The sequence below is a fragment of the Pimephales promelas genome, chromosome 6 (genome assembly GCF_988280905.1).
Source record: "Pimephales promelas chromosome 6, fPimPro1.hap1.1, whole genome shotgun sequence".
NCBI classification, from domain to species: Eukaryota; Metazoa; Chordata; class Actinopteri; order Cypriniformes; family Leuciscidae; genus Pimephales; species Pimephales promelas.
Genome location: NC_142774.1, coordinates 28,662,673 through 28,683,160, shown reverse-complemented (window position 1 = coordinate 28,683,160; position 20,488 = coordinate 28,662,673). Strand labels below are relative to the sequence as shown.

At 37.9% G+C, this 20,488-nt stretch overlaps 1 protein-coding gene across 1 annotated transcript in view; it reads left to right on the top strand.

The window, feature by feature from the left end:
* The window catches only part of dnah6 (dynein, axonemal, heavy chain 6), an 82,170-nt gene that overhangs the window by 19,920 nt on the left and 41,762 nt on the right, over window positions 1-20,488 (top strand). Inside the window, exons 34-50 of the mRNA XM_039693114.2 lie at window positions 771-919; window positions 3,409-3,516; window positions 4,125-4,680; window positions 4,797-4,919; window positions 5,144-5,326; window positions 6,033-6,176; window positions 7,829-8,050; window positions 8,153-8,300; window positions 8,380-8,537; window positions 11,105-11,236; window positions 13,392-13,563; window positions 14,106-14,252; window positions 15,280-15,353; window positions 15,525-15,679; window positions 15,842-16,073; window positions 17,669-17,821; window positions 17,960-18,100. Of these exons, the coding sequence (XP_039549048.2) occupies window positions 771-919; window positions 3,409-3,516; window positions 4,125-4,680; window positions 4,797-4,919; window positions 5,144-5,326; window positions 6,033-6,176; window positions 7,829-8,050; window positions 8,153-8,300; window positions 8,380-8,537; window positions 11,105-11,236; window positions 13,392-13,563; window positions 14,106-14,252; window positions 15,280-15,353; window positions 15,525-15,679; window positions 15,842-16,073; window positions 17,669-17,821; window positions 17,960-18,100 (2,997 nt within the window). The remainder of the gene's footprint in view (window positions 1-770; window positions 920-3,408; window positions 3,517-4,124; window positions 4,681-4,796; window positions 4,920-5,143; window positions 5,327-6,032; window positions 6,177-7,828; window positions 8,051-8,152; window positions 8,301-8,379; window positions 8,538-11,104; window positions 11,237-13,391; window positions 13,564-14,105; window positions 14,253-15,279; window positions 15,354-15,524; window positions 15,680-15,841; window positions 16,074-17,668; window positions 17,822-17,959; window positions 18,101-20,488) is intronic.

Below are 20,488 nucleotides of genomic sequence, written 5' to 3'. Positions count from 1 at the left end.
AGTGATGTGCTGTAATCTGGTGATTGTCACCTTCATTCGACGTATGTTGGTGCAGTGAGAATTAGCCTTTCCCGTGAGGAAACTGGTGTCTTACTATTTTCATTTCCTGTTTGTAAATTTTCACAATTCATTGGTTTGAAAATTTACTTTTAACTTCAATATACACTTTATTCCCTGTGTAAAATTATTAAATAAAGTAATTTGGATCATTTAGAGCAGAGGTGCCTAAACCTTGTACTGCAAAGGCCAAAAATCATACTTGATCATGTGTTTTAGGCCGAAAGAAAATGTTGCATTATATCTGACTTAAAATCACGTATACTCTACAATTTAAAAATGATTTTTTTTTATATAACTTAAATATAAATTTGGAATGAACATACCAATGTCAATAGCATTTCCCCCCTACAGTATCTCCCTTGTGATATAGTGTGGCAGGCCATTTCAAAAAGGGTTAACTTTAGCTCACATGCCCTGGTATTTTATCTTATCTTAAGCATCTTATTTAGTGATTTATTTTCTTTAAAAAAAAACAAAACAAAACAAACCTTTTGGCAACCTTAATAATAATATATATTAGTATATTTTTTTACTGATTGTTTTTGGGAACTATTGAAATCTTATCAGAAACCAAAGCCTTAGGGGATATCTGTTTAGAGGATTTACATGAGTCCTATATACAATTCTCTTAATATTAGCATGGCTTATCTGACAATCCAAACAGTTTCTACAGTATCTTTAACTTAAAACCTCTCTATCTCTCCCTATAGGTGATCCTGTACTCTGAGGGCTTTGAGTCCAGTAAGACTCTTGCTAGGAAGATGACTCAGATGTACAAGCTCTGCAGTGAGCAGCTCTCTCAGCAGGATCACTATGACTTTGGCATGAGAGCTGTCAAATCTGTGCTAGTCATGGCAGGGTGAGGCATTCAGGGTTGATCTCTGCTCTTTTTCTACAGCACAAACACATTTTCACATTACTCAATGAGTCAATCTCACAATCTCACATAGAGTGCACTACCGTTCAAAAGTTTGGGGTCGGTACTATATATAAAAAAAATATATATTTTTTAAAATGTCCAAGGTTGGATTTATTTAATCAAACTCTCAGTAAAAAAAAAAAAAAATATTATTGTGAAATATTGTAACAACTTAAATATAACTGTTTTCTATTTTCATGTAATTTAAAATGTAATGTATTTCTGTGATGCTCCAGGTTCAGTGTCACATGATCCTTCAGAAATCAATAATTGTGCTGCTTAATATTTTTGTGGAAACCATGACACATTTTTTTCAAGATTTGTTGATGAATAGAAAGGTTAAAAGAACAACATTATTTGAAAAAAGAAATCTTTCAACAATGAACGTTATTACAGGGTTCCTACGCAGTTTGGAAAAGTATGGAAAAGTATGGAATTTGATTTGAGTAATTTCCAGGTCTGGAAAAGTATGGAAAAATATTGATGTTTCCAGACTATTGTGCCTATTTCGTTTTCTAAATATAAAATTAATCATTTCTAAATGTATATAATATGCAATCGTCTTTTTCATGGCATTTGGATTAGGCTGCCAGCGATTTATATAACAAATAGCTTATAAATCAATCTTGGGAAGTGTTTGTTTAGGGCTTTTCTTGGCCACTCTTGTCTTCACACACTTTTATTGTCTTTGTTTTATAAACAACTCAGTATTTGATTGAGAATTAATTTGCACATGCTCAGTCTCAGTGATGTGTTTGGGGTGAAGGCCAATAAAATACAGCTATGCAAGAAACCTCTAAGCAGAGCATGGCCAACAGCAAGTCTTCAGTGTGTGTGTTTGTGTGTTGACCTCATGTCACTGGCACATTTTATTAGCACTCAGGTTTTATGTGCAGTATAAATTCACTTCAGTGTCCCTTTATTTTCACTGTGTTCTTCAGTGGTTCAAAAGGCGTTAAGTCAATTTAATTTAGGCTACTAAACTATTTACAAGAATATATGAACAGCTGTTGGCAGAGAGTGTTTAAAAAGTGAGAGTACATGTTCTGTGTAAATTACTGATATGGAATTAATACAGGCTGTTTAATAGCTTGATGTCTTTTATGATTCCCACAGTACTAATTAGTGGTGCTTATCAAGGCATGAATGACACCTCGAATCATGTGTCTTGTTGAGGAGAGGTGTAAATTGATCATTGAAACATTAAGGTGCCCTAGAATGTGAAATTGAATTTATTTTGGCATAGTTAAATAACAAGACTTCAGTACATGGACATGACATACAGTGAGTCTCAAACACCATTGTTTTCTTCTTCTTATTTAAATATCATTTTTTAAAAACACCCCTGAAAAATAGGTGAATCTCCACACAAGACCGACTGTGACGCAACAGTCGGGATCATTAATATGTATGCCTCAACTGTTTCCTCAACTTGGGGCAATACAGAGCTGGCCTCGATGAACGTCTGAAAATAAATCATCGAGCTACAGTACCAAGCAACAATTTCTGATGTGTAGCCTAATTGTTACACAGGTAATCTTTCTCTCAAAATCAGTCAAGCCAGTGACTAAATTGTCAACTTCACATCGTTTCTTTTAGTAGAATGAAAAAAACCTTATTTAAATTGTGAATAAATTATATACAGAAAAAGATCAAAGAACAATCTTTCCACACAGCATGAGTTTGCTTAATGCTCATCACGGCAACATTTTATGAGAAGGGAATATGTCTAAATACTTTAAAAAACTTCTCACAATCCGTTAATCTCGATAGCTGTAATAGTAAAAAAACGTGTTTGAGAGAGTTTCACATGTAATACATAGCTATTTCAATGCAAGCATGTCAGCCAATCACAGCAGTGGCCGGTTACACTGAATCCCACAGCAGACACGCCCCTTCAAACAGAGCGTTCAAATCAGAGGCTAAAATCAGGCTAGGAAAAATGCCTTTTATTTCGAAATTATGACTATTTTTGATCTAAAAAAATACTAACTTTATAAGGGCAACCCAAAAAACATTATACAATTATAAAATAGCCCCATTCTAGGGCATCTTTAAAATGTGTAAAAAAATCCCCTAAGCCAGGAAGCAACCACAGAGCAACCATCTAGAAATGACCTAGTAACCACCCTAGCAAAACCACCTACAACATCCTAATATTGTGGCGTGGAAGTACCACTTACCTCATATTTTCCACCCTAGCAGCCAACCACATAGCAATGCACTAAAAGCACTCGCAGTGCATCACTTTCATTTTCTCCAGAAAATGTAAAAATCTTGTTTAATTTGTGAATGCTTTGTGAATAATAAGATATATCGTGTGATGTCCTGTGTGCATGCAGTGTTTTTGTGCTGCAAGTTGTGTATTCCTGCTCACATTTTCTGAACAACTGTTAATATATTATTTATTATGTATGTGCGGTGTTCAGGTCATTAAAAAGAGAAAACCCTCAGTTGAGCGAGGATGTTGTGCTGATCAGAGCTCTGCGAGATTCGAACCTGCCCAAGTTCCTCAAAGATGATGCAGTGCTTTTCAGGTGACCCCAGGTTTTTAATATTGTATGTGAAAAAAATAAAATAAAAACAGTAATATTTTTAAAATAATATTGTCAATTTTTTATGTATTTAATTGATGATAAAGCAGCCTTTACTTTAGTCACATGATCCTTCAGAAATCATTCTAATATACTGTTTTGGTGCTCAAGTAGTTGCTTTTTATAATCAATGTTAAAAACATTTTTGTTGCATATTCAAAAAGATCTCCATCTGCATCATACTAAATTTGTTTTTTTTTGTTTTTTTTTTGAAAATGTAAAATGCACATTGTTTTCTGTAAAGTTTATACAGTATAAAATCCTAAAGGACAAAAAACAACATACACACAGTATTTGTGTGTTTGTGTGAGAGAGAGATAAATAGTTATTGACCATGACAACCACCATGAGGGGGAGCCACCATTACGTAGAATAAAATAGCTTTTCTATCTCATGTGAGTGTACATTATTTGAGGCATATTTGTTAGAAGTACCTTTCATTTCTCTAGATATCAAGTAAAAAAAAGTGAAATTAAGTGTGACTTTAAAGTCCTAGGATTTGTCTGTGCCACTATATTTGTATGTGAATACCCACTCTTTTTTTCCCTTAGTGGCATCCTGTCGGACCTCTTTCCTGGCGTCGCCATCCCAGAGCATGACTACGGTGTCCTGCAGTCTACCATTCACTCATCTCTGTGCCAACGCTCACTCCAGCCCCTCCCATGCATCATAAGCAAGGTCATCCAGCTGTACGAGACCATGCTGGTCCGCCATGGGGTAATGCTCGTGGGGCCTGCCGGGAGTGGCAAGACTACTGTCTATCGTGTGCTGGCAGACACCTTGGATACCCTGCATCACGCTGGCCACCAAAATCCCTTCTACCACCCTGTTAAGACCTATGTGCTCAACCCAAAGTCCGTGAGCATGGGCGAGCTTTACGGGGAGGTGAACCCGCTGACGCTGGAATGGCGGGATGGTCTCATGGCGCTTTGTGTGCGGGCAGCAGTTCAGGACTTCAGTGATGACCACAAATGGGTGATCAGTGATGGGCCGGTGGATGCACTGTGGATTGAGAATATGAACACAGTCTTGGATGATAATAAGATGCTCTGCTTGGCCAACAGTGAAAGGATTAAGCTCACACCTTCCATACACATGTTGTTTGAGGTGAGATGTCCAAATGTGTACATGTTCCCAGTTTGTTAAAATTCCACATGCATTTCCCGTTTTTAACTAGAGGCTAGTCACGCACGCTTACATGCCACGCTCAATTTCTCAATCAGGTTCAAGACCTAGCAGTGGCGTCTCCTGCTACAGTTAGCCGTTGCGGTATGGTGTACATTGACCCAGAGGAGCTTAAGTGGATGCCGTATGTTCAAACGTGGCTCACAGGTTTAGCCGAGAAGGTGAAGCCATTAAAACTCTCTAAGGACTCACAAAGCAGTGTTCACATTGTTTTACAGTCATGGATGCATTATAAAGAGTCTTAATTAATAGTTTTATAGGCAAACCTTAAAGATTTTGGACTTAGAATGTCTTTTAGTTTGTAGAACTGTAAACAAAAAAAAAAAAAACATTTAGAACTGTAAATGTGTGTTTTTATTTTGTTCTCTCTCTTGTTTTTTTTTAGATTACAGAGCCTGTACGTGGATATCTGATGGAGCTGTTTCAAAAACATGTGGAAAAGGGCCTGCAGTTTGTTTCAAAGCACTGTGTGCAGGCTATTGGACAGGTGGACATTAGTAAAGTCACAACCCTCTGCTGCCTATTGGAAGCGTTACTGTTCAGCGATGGAGCCCCTAACCTCAAAATGGTATTATGCATCATAGCTATCACCAAAATTAAAATTAATCAGACACAATATTCTAACATATTTTAGAAAGCTTCTACAGGACGTCTAATTGATAATGTGGTTAAAGAAAACCTAGAAGATCTACACTGTAGTTCAAGGTTTGTTTGTTTTTGAAAGAAAGAAATAATAATTTTAATTAGCTAGGGTGCATTAAATTTATAATAAAGTAGCTTATTAAGCAAAAATTAAATAATTCATAGTAAAATGTTATGTTACAAAAGATTTTTAATTGAAATAAATGCTGTTCTTTCGAACATTTTATTCATCAAAGAATCCTGAAAAAAGTATCAAAGTATCACCAACTATTTTTTTTCACATTTTATTTGGAAAATATTTACTTGCATGAAGTTGACTTATTTTTTCCCCCCACTTCCCCACTTTTTTCCCCCCACTACATTCACATTTACACCTCTCTCTGAATGTTTGGTTTCTCGCCTTTGCAAGAAAAATGCGGAAATATAAGGATTCAGAGAGGAGTGGGAACTTGAGTTGTAAATTAAATACCACAAATCAAAAACCCGTCTATGACTGGCACAGTACAGAACATTCAGACCCCAAAACTGCCTATATGCACACTCGTAACACTCTCATATCGACATCAGTTGAAATTGCAGTGTGGTGATATCTAACTGTTTTCTTTATGTGCTTTTTGTGTATGTATTTGTAGGAGTCCAGCCAGTTGAGCAATATGTTATGTCAGACGTTTGTGTTCTGCTACCTGTGGGCAGTGGGCGGTAATTTGATTGACAGCCACTGGGACACATTCGACACCTTTGTCAGGCAGCAGTTTGAGGACAACAGTGATGCAAAGGTAAAGGAATAAATGTAAAATGCAATGTAAAGCATATGTACTGTACATTTCCTATACACTGAAATAATTTCAGATCATTTTGATTAACCTGTGAAGTATTCTTACATTTATGGAAATGTATCATTGCCTTAATTTATGACAATCATATTAGCTTTCTAATAGCATTTTGTTCAGGGAAAGTTCTGCAAGATATGGATGAACATGTTTAGTTCTTTACAGATCTACAGCCTTAATGTTTTCATAATCTTACATAATTCAAAAGGTAATCATTTTTATTCCTGGGTTAAAAGGCAAAAAAGCAATTCCTGTTAAACAAATGATGTGGAACACTGAAGACATTGCAAAGCTCCTCTGGGCTTTGACCCTGAAAAGAGGACTGACTGAGAGGTCATTGTAAATAATATATAGCATTTTTTTTTATGTAGACAGCTGTGTCTTGTCTCGTGTGTCATAAATGTGACGTCAGGAATATTTAAAAGGGAAATAGATTGAAAAAAACAAAACAAAATGTCCAAGACATTTGTATAAGGATTAAGGCAGGGGTCTCAAACTCAACTTAACTGGGGGCCACTGGAGGTAGAGTGTGGGTCAGGCTTGGCCGCATCAAGTATTCCCTAAATAATAGTATTCAAGTATTCCAAAAAAGGAGCACAACTGATCCAATCTTCTCAATCCTTATTATTAACGTTTCTTCTGAACTGTTCCTCTGAATTTGAACATTCCTTTCTGTACATGATTGGTTCTCCATGAGCTGTCTTTCTGACAGTTGAAGTTTATTTTACAAACTTTCTTTGTCTTTTGCTTGTACACATCTTTGTGATAATTCATTTTACAAACTTTCTTTTTCTTTTCCTTATAACACATTTTTGTGATACTTATATTTGCTCCTCATCCTTTTTATTTTCTTTATACAACACATCAATATGATCTTTAAAGTTAACTACTTTTATTTGGTTATATGTTGTTGTTTTAGTAACTTGACCTGTTTTTACCAGTGTTGTGCCTGAACGCGTTCAATGATTTTGGGCGAACGTGAACTGAATGCACCGAGTACTGATGAACGTTACTGTGAACTCATTCATTCTGGTGTCTGTGAAGGCATGCTCTCTCAGTTTAACGTCGTTCCCAGATTTCTATAGAGCCTTCCAGGCGAAAGCCCGGCTAAAACACACCGTGAACACGCCTTAAGATGTAGCAAAAAAACACCCAATCAACACAAGCCACCATTGTCGCACCACGGCCGCCGTCGACAAAGCAGTGAGCGAGGAGGCGTCATGATCATTTAAACGGGTTTTATGACAAGGTCGGCGAGGATGCGAAAAATCTTACGTTTCTGTGCAAACTTTGCCCCTTGATAACATAATTCTTATCTGTGGTTGTATATAGGCTGTGGCAATAATAATAATAATAATAATAATAATAAAAGAAGCTCGCAGCAACATAGGCTCTGGAAAAAAAGAACTATGAACTAGTTCATTTTTTGAAGTATGAACTATGAACTGAACTAGTTCATTTTAAAATTTGTGAACTGAACTTTGAAATAGTTCTTTCACTGACATGGGTCAACACTGACAATTACTTTCATTTCATGAAAAAGAGCATTCTAAATGGAATAAATAATTCAGTGAACTCTCTCTCTCTCTCAATAACAGTTGCCCAGTGGAGGTGATTTATGGAGCGTATATATGAACTTTGCTACTAAATGTTTGGAGCCATGGGAGAGGATCGTTCCTCAATTTAGTTATAACAGTGAGTTGCCCTTCTTTGAGATGCTGGTACCCACCACAGATACGGTGAGGTATGGATACCTGATGGAAAAACTGCTGTCTGTTAATCACTCTGTCCTCTTTACTGGCATCACTGGAGTGGGTAAGGTAAGATGGGCATATGTTTAATGTGATATAAGAGTATGTGCAGCAGTAAAGTTTTATGTTTCGTTACTAGAAACTGCTTACTAGGCTTATTGTGTGTTTTAGTCTGTTGTGGCACGGGCATTGTTGAACAGTGTCCATGAAAAGGCAGGTTATGTCCCCGTCTACATCAACTTCTCAGCCCAAACTTCATCAGCCAGAACCCAAGAGATCATTGAGTCAAAACTGGAGAAGAAGAGAAAGAATATACTTGGTAAGGGGAATTTAGACACAATTATGCTATGAGTATAAACTGCCATACAGAAAATCATCTGTGTGTTTATGTATCACAGGTGCTCCTGCTAATAAAAAGATTGTGGTGTTTGTGGATGATCTGAACATGCCAAAGTTGGACAGTTATGGCTCTCAGCCCCCTATAGAGCTGCTTAGACAGTTCCAGGACTTTCATGGCTTCTATGACAGAGAAAAGTTCTTCTGGAAGGAGATACATGTAAGCAATCCAGACACTCACGCATAGAAAATAGAATCATGTGTCATGTTTCCTTGAGAAATATTAACATATTTGTCCTGGTTTGACTTTACTGGCCTGGCATGCATGGGAAATAAAAAAATCTTTCTTATTCATAACCGGTTTAGTTAAAAAGAAAAATAAACAGTGTAGTTTGAATTAAGTTCTGTTCTGTTTGGTTTTTGAAGGTCAGAATTATTCAAAAACACTAAAAAGCTCCCACAGTATTACCACAAAACAAACATACAGCACAGTCACTGTAGTCTTATTTGTGAACTCTCATGAACCACCTTTTTTTAGTCTCATGACTCACTTGGACACCTTGAATTGATCAGAATGGATCTTTTTGTAGTGTCAAAATAAACTCTTATGTGTACTTAAAGAGTTAGTTCACCCAAAAATGAAAATTCGGTCAGTAATTACTTTCCCTTGTTCCAACCATGTAAGACTTTCATTCATCTTCGAAACACAAATTAAGATATTTTTGATTAAATCTGAAAGGGATCTCACTCTTCCATAAACTTCTATTTTATTATTATTATAATTTTTTTCCTGCGCACAAAAAATATTCTTATTGCTTGAGAAGTCTATCTAGTGTCTATTCTGGACCTCAGAATAGACCTACTTCGGTGCATGGTCAGGGTGATCTGAGGATTACCGTGAGGGCTATCCCACCAAGGCAATCTGACAAGCGCTGCCACCGCTGGAGCCTCCAAAGGAGCGTGCTGGTCCTTCTCATGAACGACCAGCCGTATCCTTTGGAGCTCCACCTGACGACCAGATGTCTATCGCAGCATCGGAGGGGGTGCTTCAGTCCTCTGGAGATGACGACTCGGCTGCGTTAGCTCCTTCGGGGTCCGAGACCGATCCAAAATCAGGCCGCAGAGAGGGTCGAGCTTGAGTGGAATCCTCCACCATGTCCCGAACCTTCCCAATTGGACGATTGGTTTCTCGGGGCGGGCCAAGCTTATTCTCAGCGCGCCACCCTGGTACCATTCTTGCCAGAAAAGCGTCCAGGACGTGGATGGCGTCGTATAGTGCCAGAAGCCGTCCTAGTGGCTCCTCCCCCCTCACCACCCTCGACGGTGGAGCAGCTATGGGGTATGTGGATGTCCCGCTGGTGGAGCGTGCCGCCGCAATGCAACTGTGTCCGGCGTCCACTTCCTCCTGGCGGGGCAATCCACGCCTCCCGTCCAGAGCTTGTAGGTTTTCGTCCGGTCTCACGGCGAGGGCTTACAGAGCCTGTGGACAGGCTGCTTCCGTCCTCCATGCTATTGCACTTCTGCAGGTCCACCAGGCCCAGGCGCTCATGGACATGAACAAGGGTGGTTCTGACCCCTCCTCCGGGAGCTCTGTGTGGGGTAATTTGGACCCGGCACAAGCCGCTCTGCCACGTCCATCTCGGGACTCGATCGTGGAGCCAGTGTTGGAGCGGTCTCATATGAAGGAATCCGAGCGGCGTTACCGTGGCTGCAGATACCATGTGCCTCAGGAGCCTATGAAATAGTTTCAGTGGTGCCACTGTTTTGCATCTGAGCGTGCTTACGCAGTTCAACACTGACTGGACGCGGACCTCGAAAGACATTGAGTGCATGCGCCCACTTCCTGTTTATACACGTATACACGGTTCGGCACGTGACGCTTCTCACGCACTCCAATGTTCATTGGCTCGTTCTGTAGATACTTGAAGTTGATAGGGCTCCCTGAAGTGATTCCCTAACGTCGTCACGTCTCTCATTCCCTCCTTCAGGGAACGAGGGTTACATCAGTAACCGAGACATTTGCGCAGAATCCTCAGGAACCACAATTAAATTTTATTAAGTATTTTAATTGTTAAACATTTTCTCTCTCTGCCTTCTCTCTATCGGGATAGAAAATAATGTATGTTGTAATGTTTATCACTTGATGAGCGGCACTAATTCTTGATGTTTGAAGTAGCTGCTCTCATTTGATTGCTGTCTCACCTCGGGAATGATGCTTAATTATGTGTTTTTCACACACCAGGATCAAGTAAACCCTCTGCTTGTTGAACACACACACATACACTTGTACAAACAAAGATAAAAGTGCATAATATAAACAAGGACAATTATGCAATTTGGCAAGGTTACAGAGAGATATGGTGATGATCTGAGACATTGCAGTCGACCTCAGTACTCATCAATCTCAAATATGAGTTACGATAAAATAAAAGTCCGAAATATGACAAGAGGAAAGAATCCGCTGAGGTTTAAAACGATGATTTGTGGTAGTCAATTTAGCTTTGCCCTTGGAGAAACTGATTTGGGTTAGTGTAGCTCTTTGGTTGCTTGAATATGACAGTGCTTTGACTTTGACACAGCAACATTTCCTGAATGATTTTTTGGTCATTAAGATTCTAGCTGTCAAAAAGGCTCTTTTAAATTGGGTTGTAATCAATATTACATTAGTTTCTTCTAGTAAAGGTTTGATGACATTAGTGGAAGTGTCAAAAAAGTTAAGTGATGTCCCTTGGATATTTTTTCATATGCACTTATTCCCCATCTTCTTTCGCCTTCTTCTCCCTAAAGGATATGACTATAGCCGCAGCCTGTGCACCCCCCGGTGGAGGTCGTAACCCTGTGACTCCTCGTTTCATCCGCCACTTCAGCATGCTGTGCCTCCCAACGCCCTCTGAGCACAGCCTCAAACAGATTTTTAAGGTCAGACATATGGTAGCACTCATTTTGAAGTAAAATTTTTCTTTTAAAAGTCAACATAAAATCAAAATTGACCTATTTACTTTTTTTATGTTCTTGGTCTTATTGTGCTTGAGTCACCGGTGCACATTATTACAAATAAACATATCAAAAATAAATAACTTGCTCTGCATCTGAAACAACTTTCCCTTTTAGTTGACATTATAGTTCCCTTCCAAACACCTGGCTCCATTCTGTATGTAACATCCATCGTGTCCCTCTTGATAAAATCATGTCCTGCTCTATTTTTTTTCTCATTGAATAACCTGGTTCATTCAGAAATATGTCACATATACAGCATGCAGTATGCAAGCTGTTGCATGCTGTGCCAGTCTATTGACATAGAAAATGCAATGATCTTGAGCCAACTTAAGCTGCGTTCCCAAACCTGGTGAGCTGCCTACCTAGACAGCATATTAAAGGTCCCCTAACATGGGGTTAATGACCCCCCTTATAATGCTAGTATGTTTTTAAGATCAAAAATAGTCATAATTTATAAATAAAAGGCATTGTTCCTAGCCTGATTTTAGCCTCTGATTTGAACTCTCTGTTTGAGGGGCGTATCTGCTGTGGGATTCAGTGTAACCGGCCACTGCTGTGATTGGCTGACATGCTTACAAATGAAATATCTACGTATTACATGTAAAAATCTCTCTCGAATACTTTTACCACAGCTATTATACGTTTTTACTATTAGAGCTTTTGAGATTAACGAATCATGAGAAGTTTTTTTAGTATTTAGAATCTATTCCCATCACATTATGTAAAATGTTGGCGCGATGAGCATTGAGCAAGCAAGCATTGCAACGCAGTTTCTGCACTCTTTCTAATGCTTTCACCAATGCAAACGTGATGATGCACATACAGTTAGAGCTTTGTTGTGCAGTGTAATGTGTGTCATAGATTTCATAACGAGTTGTCAAGATAAACTTCCGGTGTGTGTAAAGATTGTTCTTTGATCGCTTTCTGTATATAATTTTTTCACAATTTAAACAAGATTACTTTCATCCTACTTAAAGAAACGATGTGAAGTTGATATTTTAGTCACCGGCTTGAAATACTGATGCATAAACAGTATTGACCGATTTTGAGAGAAAGATTACCTGAACTTGAACAATTAGGCTACACATCAGAAATTGATGCTTAATTGGTAGATCGATCGATTAATTTTCAAACATTCATCGAGGCCAGCTCTGTATTTACACAGATTGAAATTTCTAGCCACTGGGGGAACATATACAGGCTAAGGGAACTCATATTAATGTTAAAAACCTCAGAAAGTGAAAATTTCATGTCTGGGGACCTTTTAAGCTGAAAGTATACCTCACTTGTATTTACAGCTGTTTGAAAAGGTAGGCAACATTATTAGTATTTATTTTAAGATAACAATACCATGTGTTGGCCAACATTTAAGGCAGAATTTCATATGCAGTCTGTACCAGAATGCATTGCGGATAATCTCAGATAAGTCAGTACCAGAATGCATTGCAACAAACAATTTTTGGTTGACGAGATTATGCATGAGTTGAGAGATTCATCGTATTGTATTCAACACTGAAAAATAATGATAAAAATAAATATATTTCCGTTAACTTGGGACTATTTTGCCAAATATTAATTGTTACATTTAATACCTTTCACCAACAAATACAAGACATTTCTGAACCATTTGTTTTTAAGAAACAACACATGCTTGTCAATCTAGCTGTGTTTGAATTAATATTACGTGAACATTCCTTCAGAATCAGCATCTGAATTGTGTTCAGTAGGCATGAGCCTTAACCTGCATAATTGGGCTTCCTCATTAAGACAACACACTGACTAGATAAGTTTTAAAATATGCAATTTTCCATATCTCTAGTAGAAATATGAAATATATAGAAAGTTGATGGCAGCGTAGCTCATTAGGAAATGGAGCTGTCCCGGGTTCTGAAGCCACAGCCTGACAGCTGGAGTTGTCCATGGTTTTGAACTAACAGTCTAAGTGCATTAACTGGTCAATGCTGGAGCTGTCCATAGTGGTAAAGGTCTTCAGACAAACTTTACACTTAAAACTATTACTATCCTACTATACGCTTACTCCGCATACTGACTTCTGTTCTCATATGCATGTTTGTAGGCAATTTTAGGGGGTTTCCTCACTGAATTTCCCCTAGCAGTGAAGCAGGCAGCTGACAACATTGTGGATGCTGCTGTTGAGATCTACCAACGTATGAGTGTAGACCTATTGCCTACACCAGCAAAATCTCACTACGTTTTCAACCTTAGAGACCTCTCTAAATGTGTGCAAGGTAAGAGACACAGAAAAGTGTACAAACACACATCTTCAGAGACATTTCAGACATTTGCAAAGCACTTACCAGGGCTGCCATTTATAAATTGCACACAAATAATTTAAAATCACAATGAATCCATAAGTCATAGCCTTTTTGTCCTGAGTATTTGGCAACTCTAGTGCTTAAATACACCAAGGGCTTGTAAAGAGCTTCTTTTGTTTCTGAGCTTCCAATTTACCAATAAAAATGCTCTTTCGTAATTTGACAGGAGACTTGGGGGCTGCTAAAATGTTCTTTTATCCTTTATGACCCATCCAGGGTTTGAATTGTAGGCTAGTATAATATCAACTAAAACCAATCTGCACCATCACCATTATGTTTTTATGTGTGCTTTTATTAACAAAAGGTCACAGACGAGTTCATCGTCTGATCTGTAGACAAATAATTGATTCTTTACCAGAAGTCATTCTTATAAAATGAAAGATATAATGAAGAATCTGTATGAATGTTAAAGAAAATCATATAAATTCTCTGCCTGTGCATGTGTTTCTGTATAGGTATGTTGCAGTGTGAGCCAACAACAGTGAGAGATCAAACCCAGATCTTCCGTTTGTTCTGTCACGAGTGTCAACGTGTCTTCCACGATCGACTCATCAACAACGAGGACAAGAGCTATTTCAATACCATGATCTCTGAGATGGCCAGTGAGTCTCTGACCCTTGAATCCGTTTTCACTGTTAATCTCTTAGTCTAGTTCAGTTCAGACAACTTTGAAAGCATATATTCTTAATGTAATATTGCAATACAATTACATTGATATGTCTTACAGTAGGTGGGTAGAGGTAAAATGTATGAGTAAATAATTCAAAGTCCTCAAAGTCCCCCTGTAATCAATTTTATCCCTTAAAACTCACCTTTGATCACCAAAATTACATATTTGTAATGCTTTAAAATAGCTTGAATGTAACTCTAGAACCTTGCCTCATTTAGTATATGTGGTTCTATGAATATGCAAATTAGTCTTCACTCACCGTGCTTTACAAGGTAGTTTATGACGTCAATAACACCAGTGATTTCACACCATGTTTTTGAGACTGTCTGGTTCACTACAGTTTTAAGGAGAGAATACTCAGCAATGATGTTGACATGAATTTGCACATGGTTTGTCTTAAAGCATATAAAAAAACACATATACATATAAACAACTTTAAAAGCTTGGTTTTCACCACAGGGGGACTTTAAAAGGATTCTTCAAACATTAGTTTATGAAAAATAGTAAGAATAGCAGACGCACACTCAAAAACTGTGCAACATCAATTTATAAGCAAGCTTTAGGTCTTGCGACCTTCTTCAGGCAAACATTAGTTTATGAAATGTAACTTCTTATAACAATGTTATTGTCACAGTGTGGGTTTTGTGTCTTGTTCATGTCTGTCATGCGTTTCCCAGTTATTGTATTTTTGGTTCAGTCCTGTTGACATGTTGACTGTTCAGTTCCCTAATCTGAGTCTGACTCTGAGTCTAGTCTGTTATAGTTTGTTTAATAAAGTGGGCTGCATTTGGATCCGGATTCCTCCTGCTTCTTCAGCTGCATCATCACAGTTATAATCCTTTTCGTTTTGCAGTGTGACTTATCAGAATGTTCTATTTATTCTTGTTTTGTCCCCAATCTGTCACCCTTTGTCACCACATTCAACTTTAGTACCCTAAACTGCTCCTTTTGTCCAACAGGTAAACATTTCAGCATAAATATAGAGCCAATGTACTTTGTGAATCAGCCCATCATTTTTGGAGATTTTATCAAGGTAAAAGTACTTTGGGGATTGTTCTGACTGTTTTACATCTGTCAGTTGAATGCTTTTTGTGTTTACATTTTACTGTTTTAAACTGCAGTATTTAGTTAGTTAGAGCAATAGTCATCTTTTTGATTAGGGTCCTTTTTGATTGAATTAAATTATTGAATGCATATTGTGCAGGTTGGAGCAGACAAGACTGATCGTGTCTATGAGGATCTAACGGACATGAAAAAGATTCGCCAGGTGCTGCAGGACTACCTGGATGACTACAACACGACCTTTGCCAAGGAAACCAAGCTTGTGTTCTTCCAAGATGCCATTGAACACGTGTCTCGGTAAGCAAGCAGCTTACCTTTTCATCTGGCGATCACAAAAGGTGTTCAAATGACCCTGCCATTCAGCCTGAGCATTGAGATCAGTTTACTAATAGAATGTTTTGTTATCAACCACCCAGTTGACCACCTTCTCTTACCATACATCTCTTCCCCTGTCAACAGAATTGCCCGCATGATTCGACAAGAACGTGGCAATGCACTGTTGGTTGGTGTGGGGGGCACAGGAAAGCAATCTCTAACACGTCTGGCTGCTCACATGTGTGGTTACCGCTGCTTTCAGATTGAGTTGTGCCGTGGTTATAATTACGAGAGCTTCCACGAAGATCTGCGTAAACTTTACAGAATGGCAGGTGTGGAAGGCCAGGACATGGTCTTCCTCTTTACAGACACACAGGTACAATCAAAGAGATCTGTTTATAAATGGTCTACGATAATTCTGTATGATTTTGTACAAATAAAAACTCAAATCAGCCATTTTAAATGCTACATGTCAACGTATGCTTCACAATATAATAATTTGCTATATGGATATTTATTTTGAGATTTGCTAAAGGTTACATTTAACTTTTAAGTGATTAGTGTTTTTTTTAAAAATGAACTTGAATGACTGCAAAGGCATTATGAATATAAAAACAGGGGAAATGATCATATACAATCACTATAAATATGATAGATATGTTTTCAATATTGTCCAATTTACTTTGAAAATGTATCAGCCTATAACTGACATTACCATTGTTGTGCAGACATATGGTCAGTCCCAAACACTAAAGGTGATGATATGATACACAGGGCAACTTTTTTGGCAATGTTGCCATCAACGGGCAACCAGGTGAGACACAGGGCTCACGACCGATCTAAAGTATCCAGATATAAATTTGTCGCCCATTCTCAATGGGAAAGTGCCCGAGCAACATCGTTCTGCAACATTGCCTGGCAACATTCCTCTAAAAGGTTGTCCTGTGTATCATAAATTTTACTGTACATAGAATATAGGAAAATATGAGATATAAATGTGTGCTTATTTTGAGTTTTTGTTCCACAAAAGCATGTGCATCAATGACATTTCTGCTCCATTCTGTCCTTTCAACAGGGGCAACAGCTATTGTCCTAATGTCTTCAATTTCAATTCAGTTTTTTTTTTGTTGTTGATTGATTGATGTGAATTCAAATAAGGGTCTAGAAATTGTAATGCTTGCCCCAGTCTAACACAAAACCACACCACTCCAACAGCTTCCTGTATCCAATTCAAAATTTATGATTTATTTATATCCTGATATGAATCTGAATGCAGAGAGTTTTTCTCTTAGCTGTGGAGTAGACAGTTGGTCATCTCTGTTATGACTCTGGGCCCTCTGCCAGTAATGTAAAGTGCTGTCTTGCCTCATGAAAGCATAGGATGCTACTGCTTTGTGATTCAGCATTCAGGCCCTGCAGCAGTAATGACCCCTTAAATTATTTCATGAGCAGTTCCTAACGAGACAGATACAGACTGGTGCTATATACATGAAATATATGTTGTGAAGTGTCCGTGTGTGTGCCCATCTGTACAGCTGTTTTAAATGTCATTCATTTGAGTGTTTTGATAGACTAAAGGGAGTAAACTTAAGGGAGTCACACAGTTGAAACATTGTTTTTCAAACTTGGCCTTGGAGTGTGTGTGACCTTTCAGTTTAAATTCTATATCAGAAATACCCACGAGTGTGTGTGTGTGTGTGTGTGTGTGTGTGTGTATATGCAGACCTAAGTGTGATAGGTTTGAGTGAACAGAATGAAATTTAAGTAATCATTCACAGAAAATGTTCCTCTCTGATTTATCTAATTTAAAAATAAATATATTCAAACTCAGTCCTTCAAGACATGCCAGATTTTAATTCAATAACGCCACATGGCATTAATTCTTAATATTGAAGCATCAGAATGTTTACATTTTTGTTGGTCGAATGATGTTGATTGGCCATGCGATTTTGTTTTTCTCATCTGCTTCAGATTGTTGTGGAAGAGTTCCTGGAGGACATTAATAACATGCTGAACTCTGGTGAAGTACCAAACCTCTTTGAGAAGGATGAACTGAAACAGGTGCTGGCTGCCATTAGCCCCAAGGCCAAAGAAGCTGGCATTTCTGAAGGAAACAGGGATGAGGTATGTGATACAACCAATAACAATCCAATTTCGCAACATGACCTTAAACAAAAGATTGGCACTATTAATTCTCAGCTTCTCTACTGTTCTGTTTAGAGGTCAGTGGTCTAATCTCTGTTTATGTCTGTTTGTCTCAAGGTCTACCAATTCTTCATCTCTCGTGTTCGTGAGAAGCTGCATATAGTGCTGTGCATGAGCCCTGTGGGCGACTCCTTCCGCTCACGTTGCCGCATGTTCCCCTCGCTAGTTAACTGCTGCACCATTGACTGGTTTGTACAGGTGAGAATCCACTTCCCCTTTTATCACTCCCTTATCCTTTCAGACAGAATCTTACTTGTGGTTATTCAAACCAAAATTACTGAGCATTTAATTAATTAAACAACTTCACCACTAAACCGCTGCACCTGTTAAAATCCTGTGTTCTATTCAGATTCCACCCGCAACCACACTTAACCAGCTGCTGTATGTGCTGGAATAGTACTTCACTGTGAAACATAGGTGTACTAAAAAGAATAACAATGAGTTATTTTAAATATGCACAGGCACATCACATAATGGCTTAAAATAGATAGTACCTTATACAAAAATCAGTGCTAATTACAAAAAGCTGGTGGTAAGCAGCATTTTAAACTGGTTGCAATAATGTCATGCAAATAGCGTCCAGCGTTCACTCATGGTGCATTCAAATGGAGGTGTACTTTCTCTTAATTAAAGGGTTACTTCACCCAAAAATAAAAAAAAATGTCATTAATAGCTCACCCTCATGTCGTCCTAAGCCTGTAAGACCTCCGTTTATCTTCGGAACACAGTTTAATATATTTTAGATTTAGTCCTGAGAGCTTTCTGTTCCTCCATTGAAATTGTGTACATAAAATGCGTCTCGACAACAGAACCGGAAGAGAATACAATTAATTACAATAGGTGCCTCGCACCTTCGGTGCTTGGCCCCTAATAAAGTCGTAGGTTTTGTTATTTTTGGACCACAATGTATTTTCGATGCTTCAAATGATTCTAACTATAATCTAAAATATCTGATAATGACGTAATTTTCATTTTTGGGTGAACTAACCCTTTAATTACACAAAAATACAGCAGGTTCTTGAACTTTAGTTCTCGAAAATGAAGAACAAAGAAATGTGCATCAGGTGTGTTGATTTTTTTTATGTTTTTAATTAATGGAGCCTCTGCAAACTTTGTTATATATTTTATTGGTATGTTATAATGCTATTATCATAATCTGTGCAGCCAATTAGCACTGTAAATATAAAAGCCTGACAATATCGCTGCAAAATACCTTTAAGTATTGTGGTTGTCCACTATGTTTCTCACTGACACGCCCCCAACTCGTAAAGATCGGGCCTTAAAGGGATACTCCACTGTTTTTTTTTTTTTTTTCATATTAAACTATGTTTTTCCTAGCCTGGGAAAACCCAGACAACTTCCAGCAAATTTAGATTTGCTCTGAAAGTTAGTCTGACAAAGAGCTCATTCAAGCCCATTTCAAATCCGTCGAAACATATTTTTATAAAAATGTTTATAAAAATACACCACAGTCACATGTAATGTTTAAATAGAATAAGTTTAGATTTAATTTTGAATTAATGTCATTTTCAGAACACTTAAAGAAAGACCCATTGTGTTTTTTTTTTTTTTTACATTTTTACATTTTGAACTTGTTGCTGTGAAAAATTAAAATAGATATTTAGTTATAAAGCACAAAGTCCACTCCTAACGGAGGTATTCTTTATATCAGTAAGCACTGTTTCTGAACTCCCTGAAATGCCTCGATTGTAGTCTTGAGTTTTCTTCCATGAACGTAAATGTCACAAAAACGTATTCCACATTTAGATAATTCCTGCCCAAGGCATACGCAAAAAAGGGGCGAGGCCTGGCTGAGTTGCGTTAGTAGTATGTTGAACTTGTGGTTATGGTAAGGGGCTTGACATTTCAGAAACATGCTGAATCGGGTTAACCAATCACAACACACTGGTCTAGCCGACGTTTAGCTTTTCAGAAAGAGGGGCTTCATAGAGACAGCATTACTGTCAGTTACAGACTGAGAGGAGAGGTGCTGCAACAATGTAAAACATGTGAAATTTTGAATATTCAATCATGAAAACCTATTCTAGACCCCAAAAACAAAATCAAGACTTTGTGAAAGGGCATTAGTATGGCCTCTTTAATATTAGCATTTTCTTTAGATTTTGTGGACACAAATGTTACTTTTTTAAAGAATGACGCAGAGACGGAAATTTGATTCTAAAAAAGGGAGGGGGATACACATACAGATGCTCTGGCCCCATCATTCAATATCTGTTTGTCTCCATTTCATTTTTTTCATTCTATTATCTAAGGAGACACATGTTGACTGACCTCTGTGGGCTGTTGCTTTGCACAAGGTGTTCTGCTAATTACTATAAAGTGTGTGTAGTGCATTTGCATCTAGTGTCAATTTTATTTGTTGTGTTGTCTGTTGTAGTGTTGTGTTGATGGGTGTGATGAATGACTCAGCGCTTGGCAACTGCAGCTGTTCATTAGCGTTAAGCAGCAAGCCCGTACGGCTATTTCCATAACCGCATGTTTGTTTACTTTTGTATGAACACACAATCACACTCGCCCCACATATTTCAAGGTGACAGCTATGGTTCTTGCTGAATGAAAAAAGAA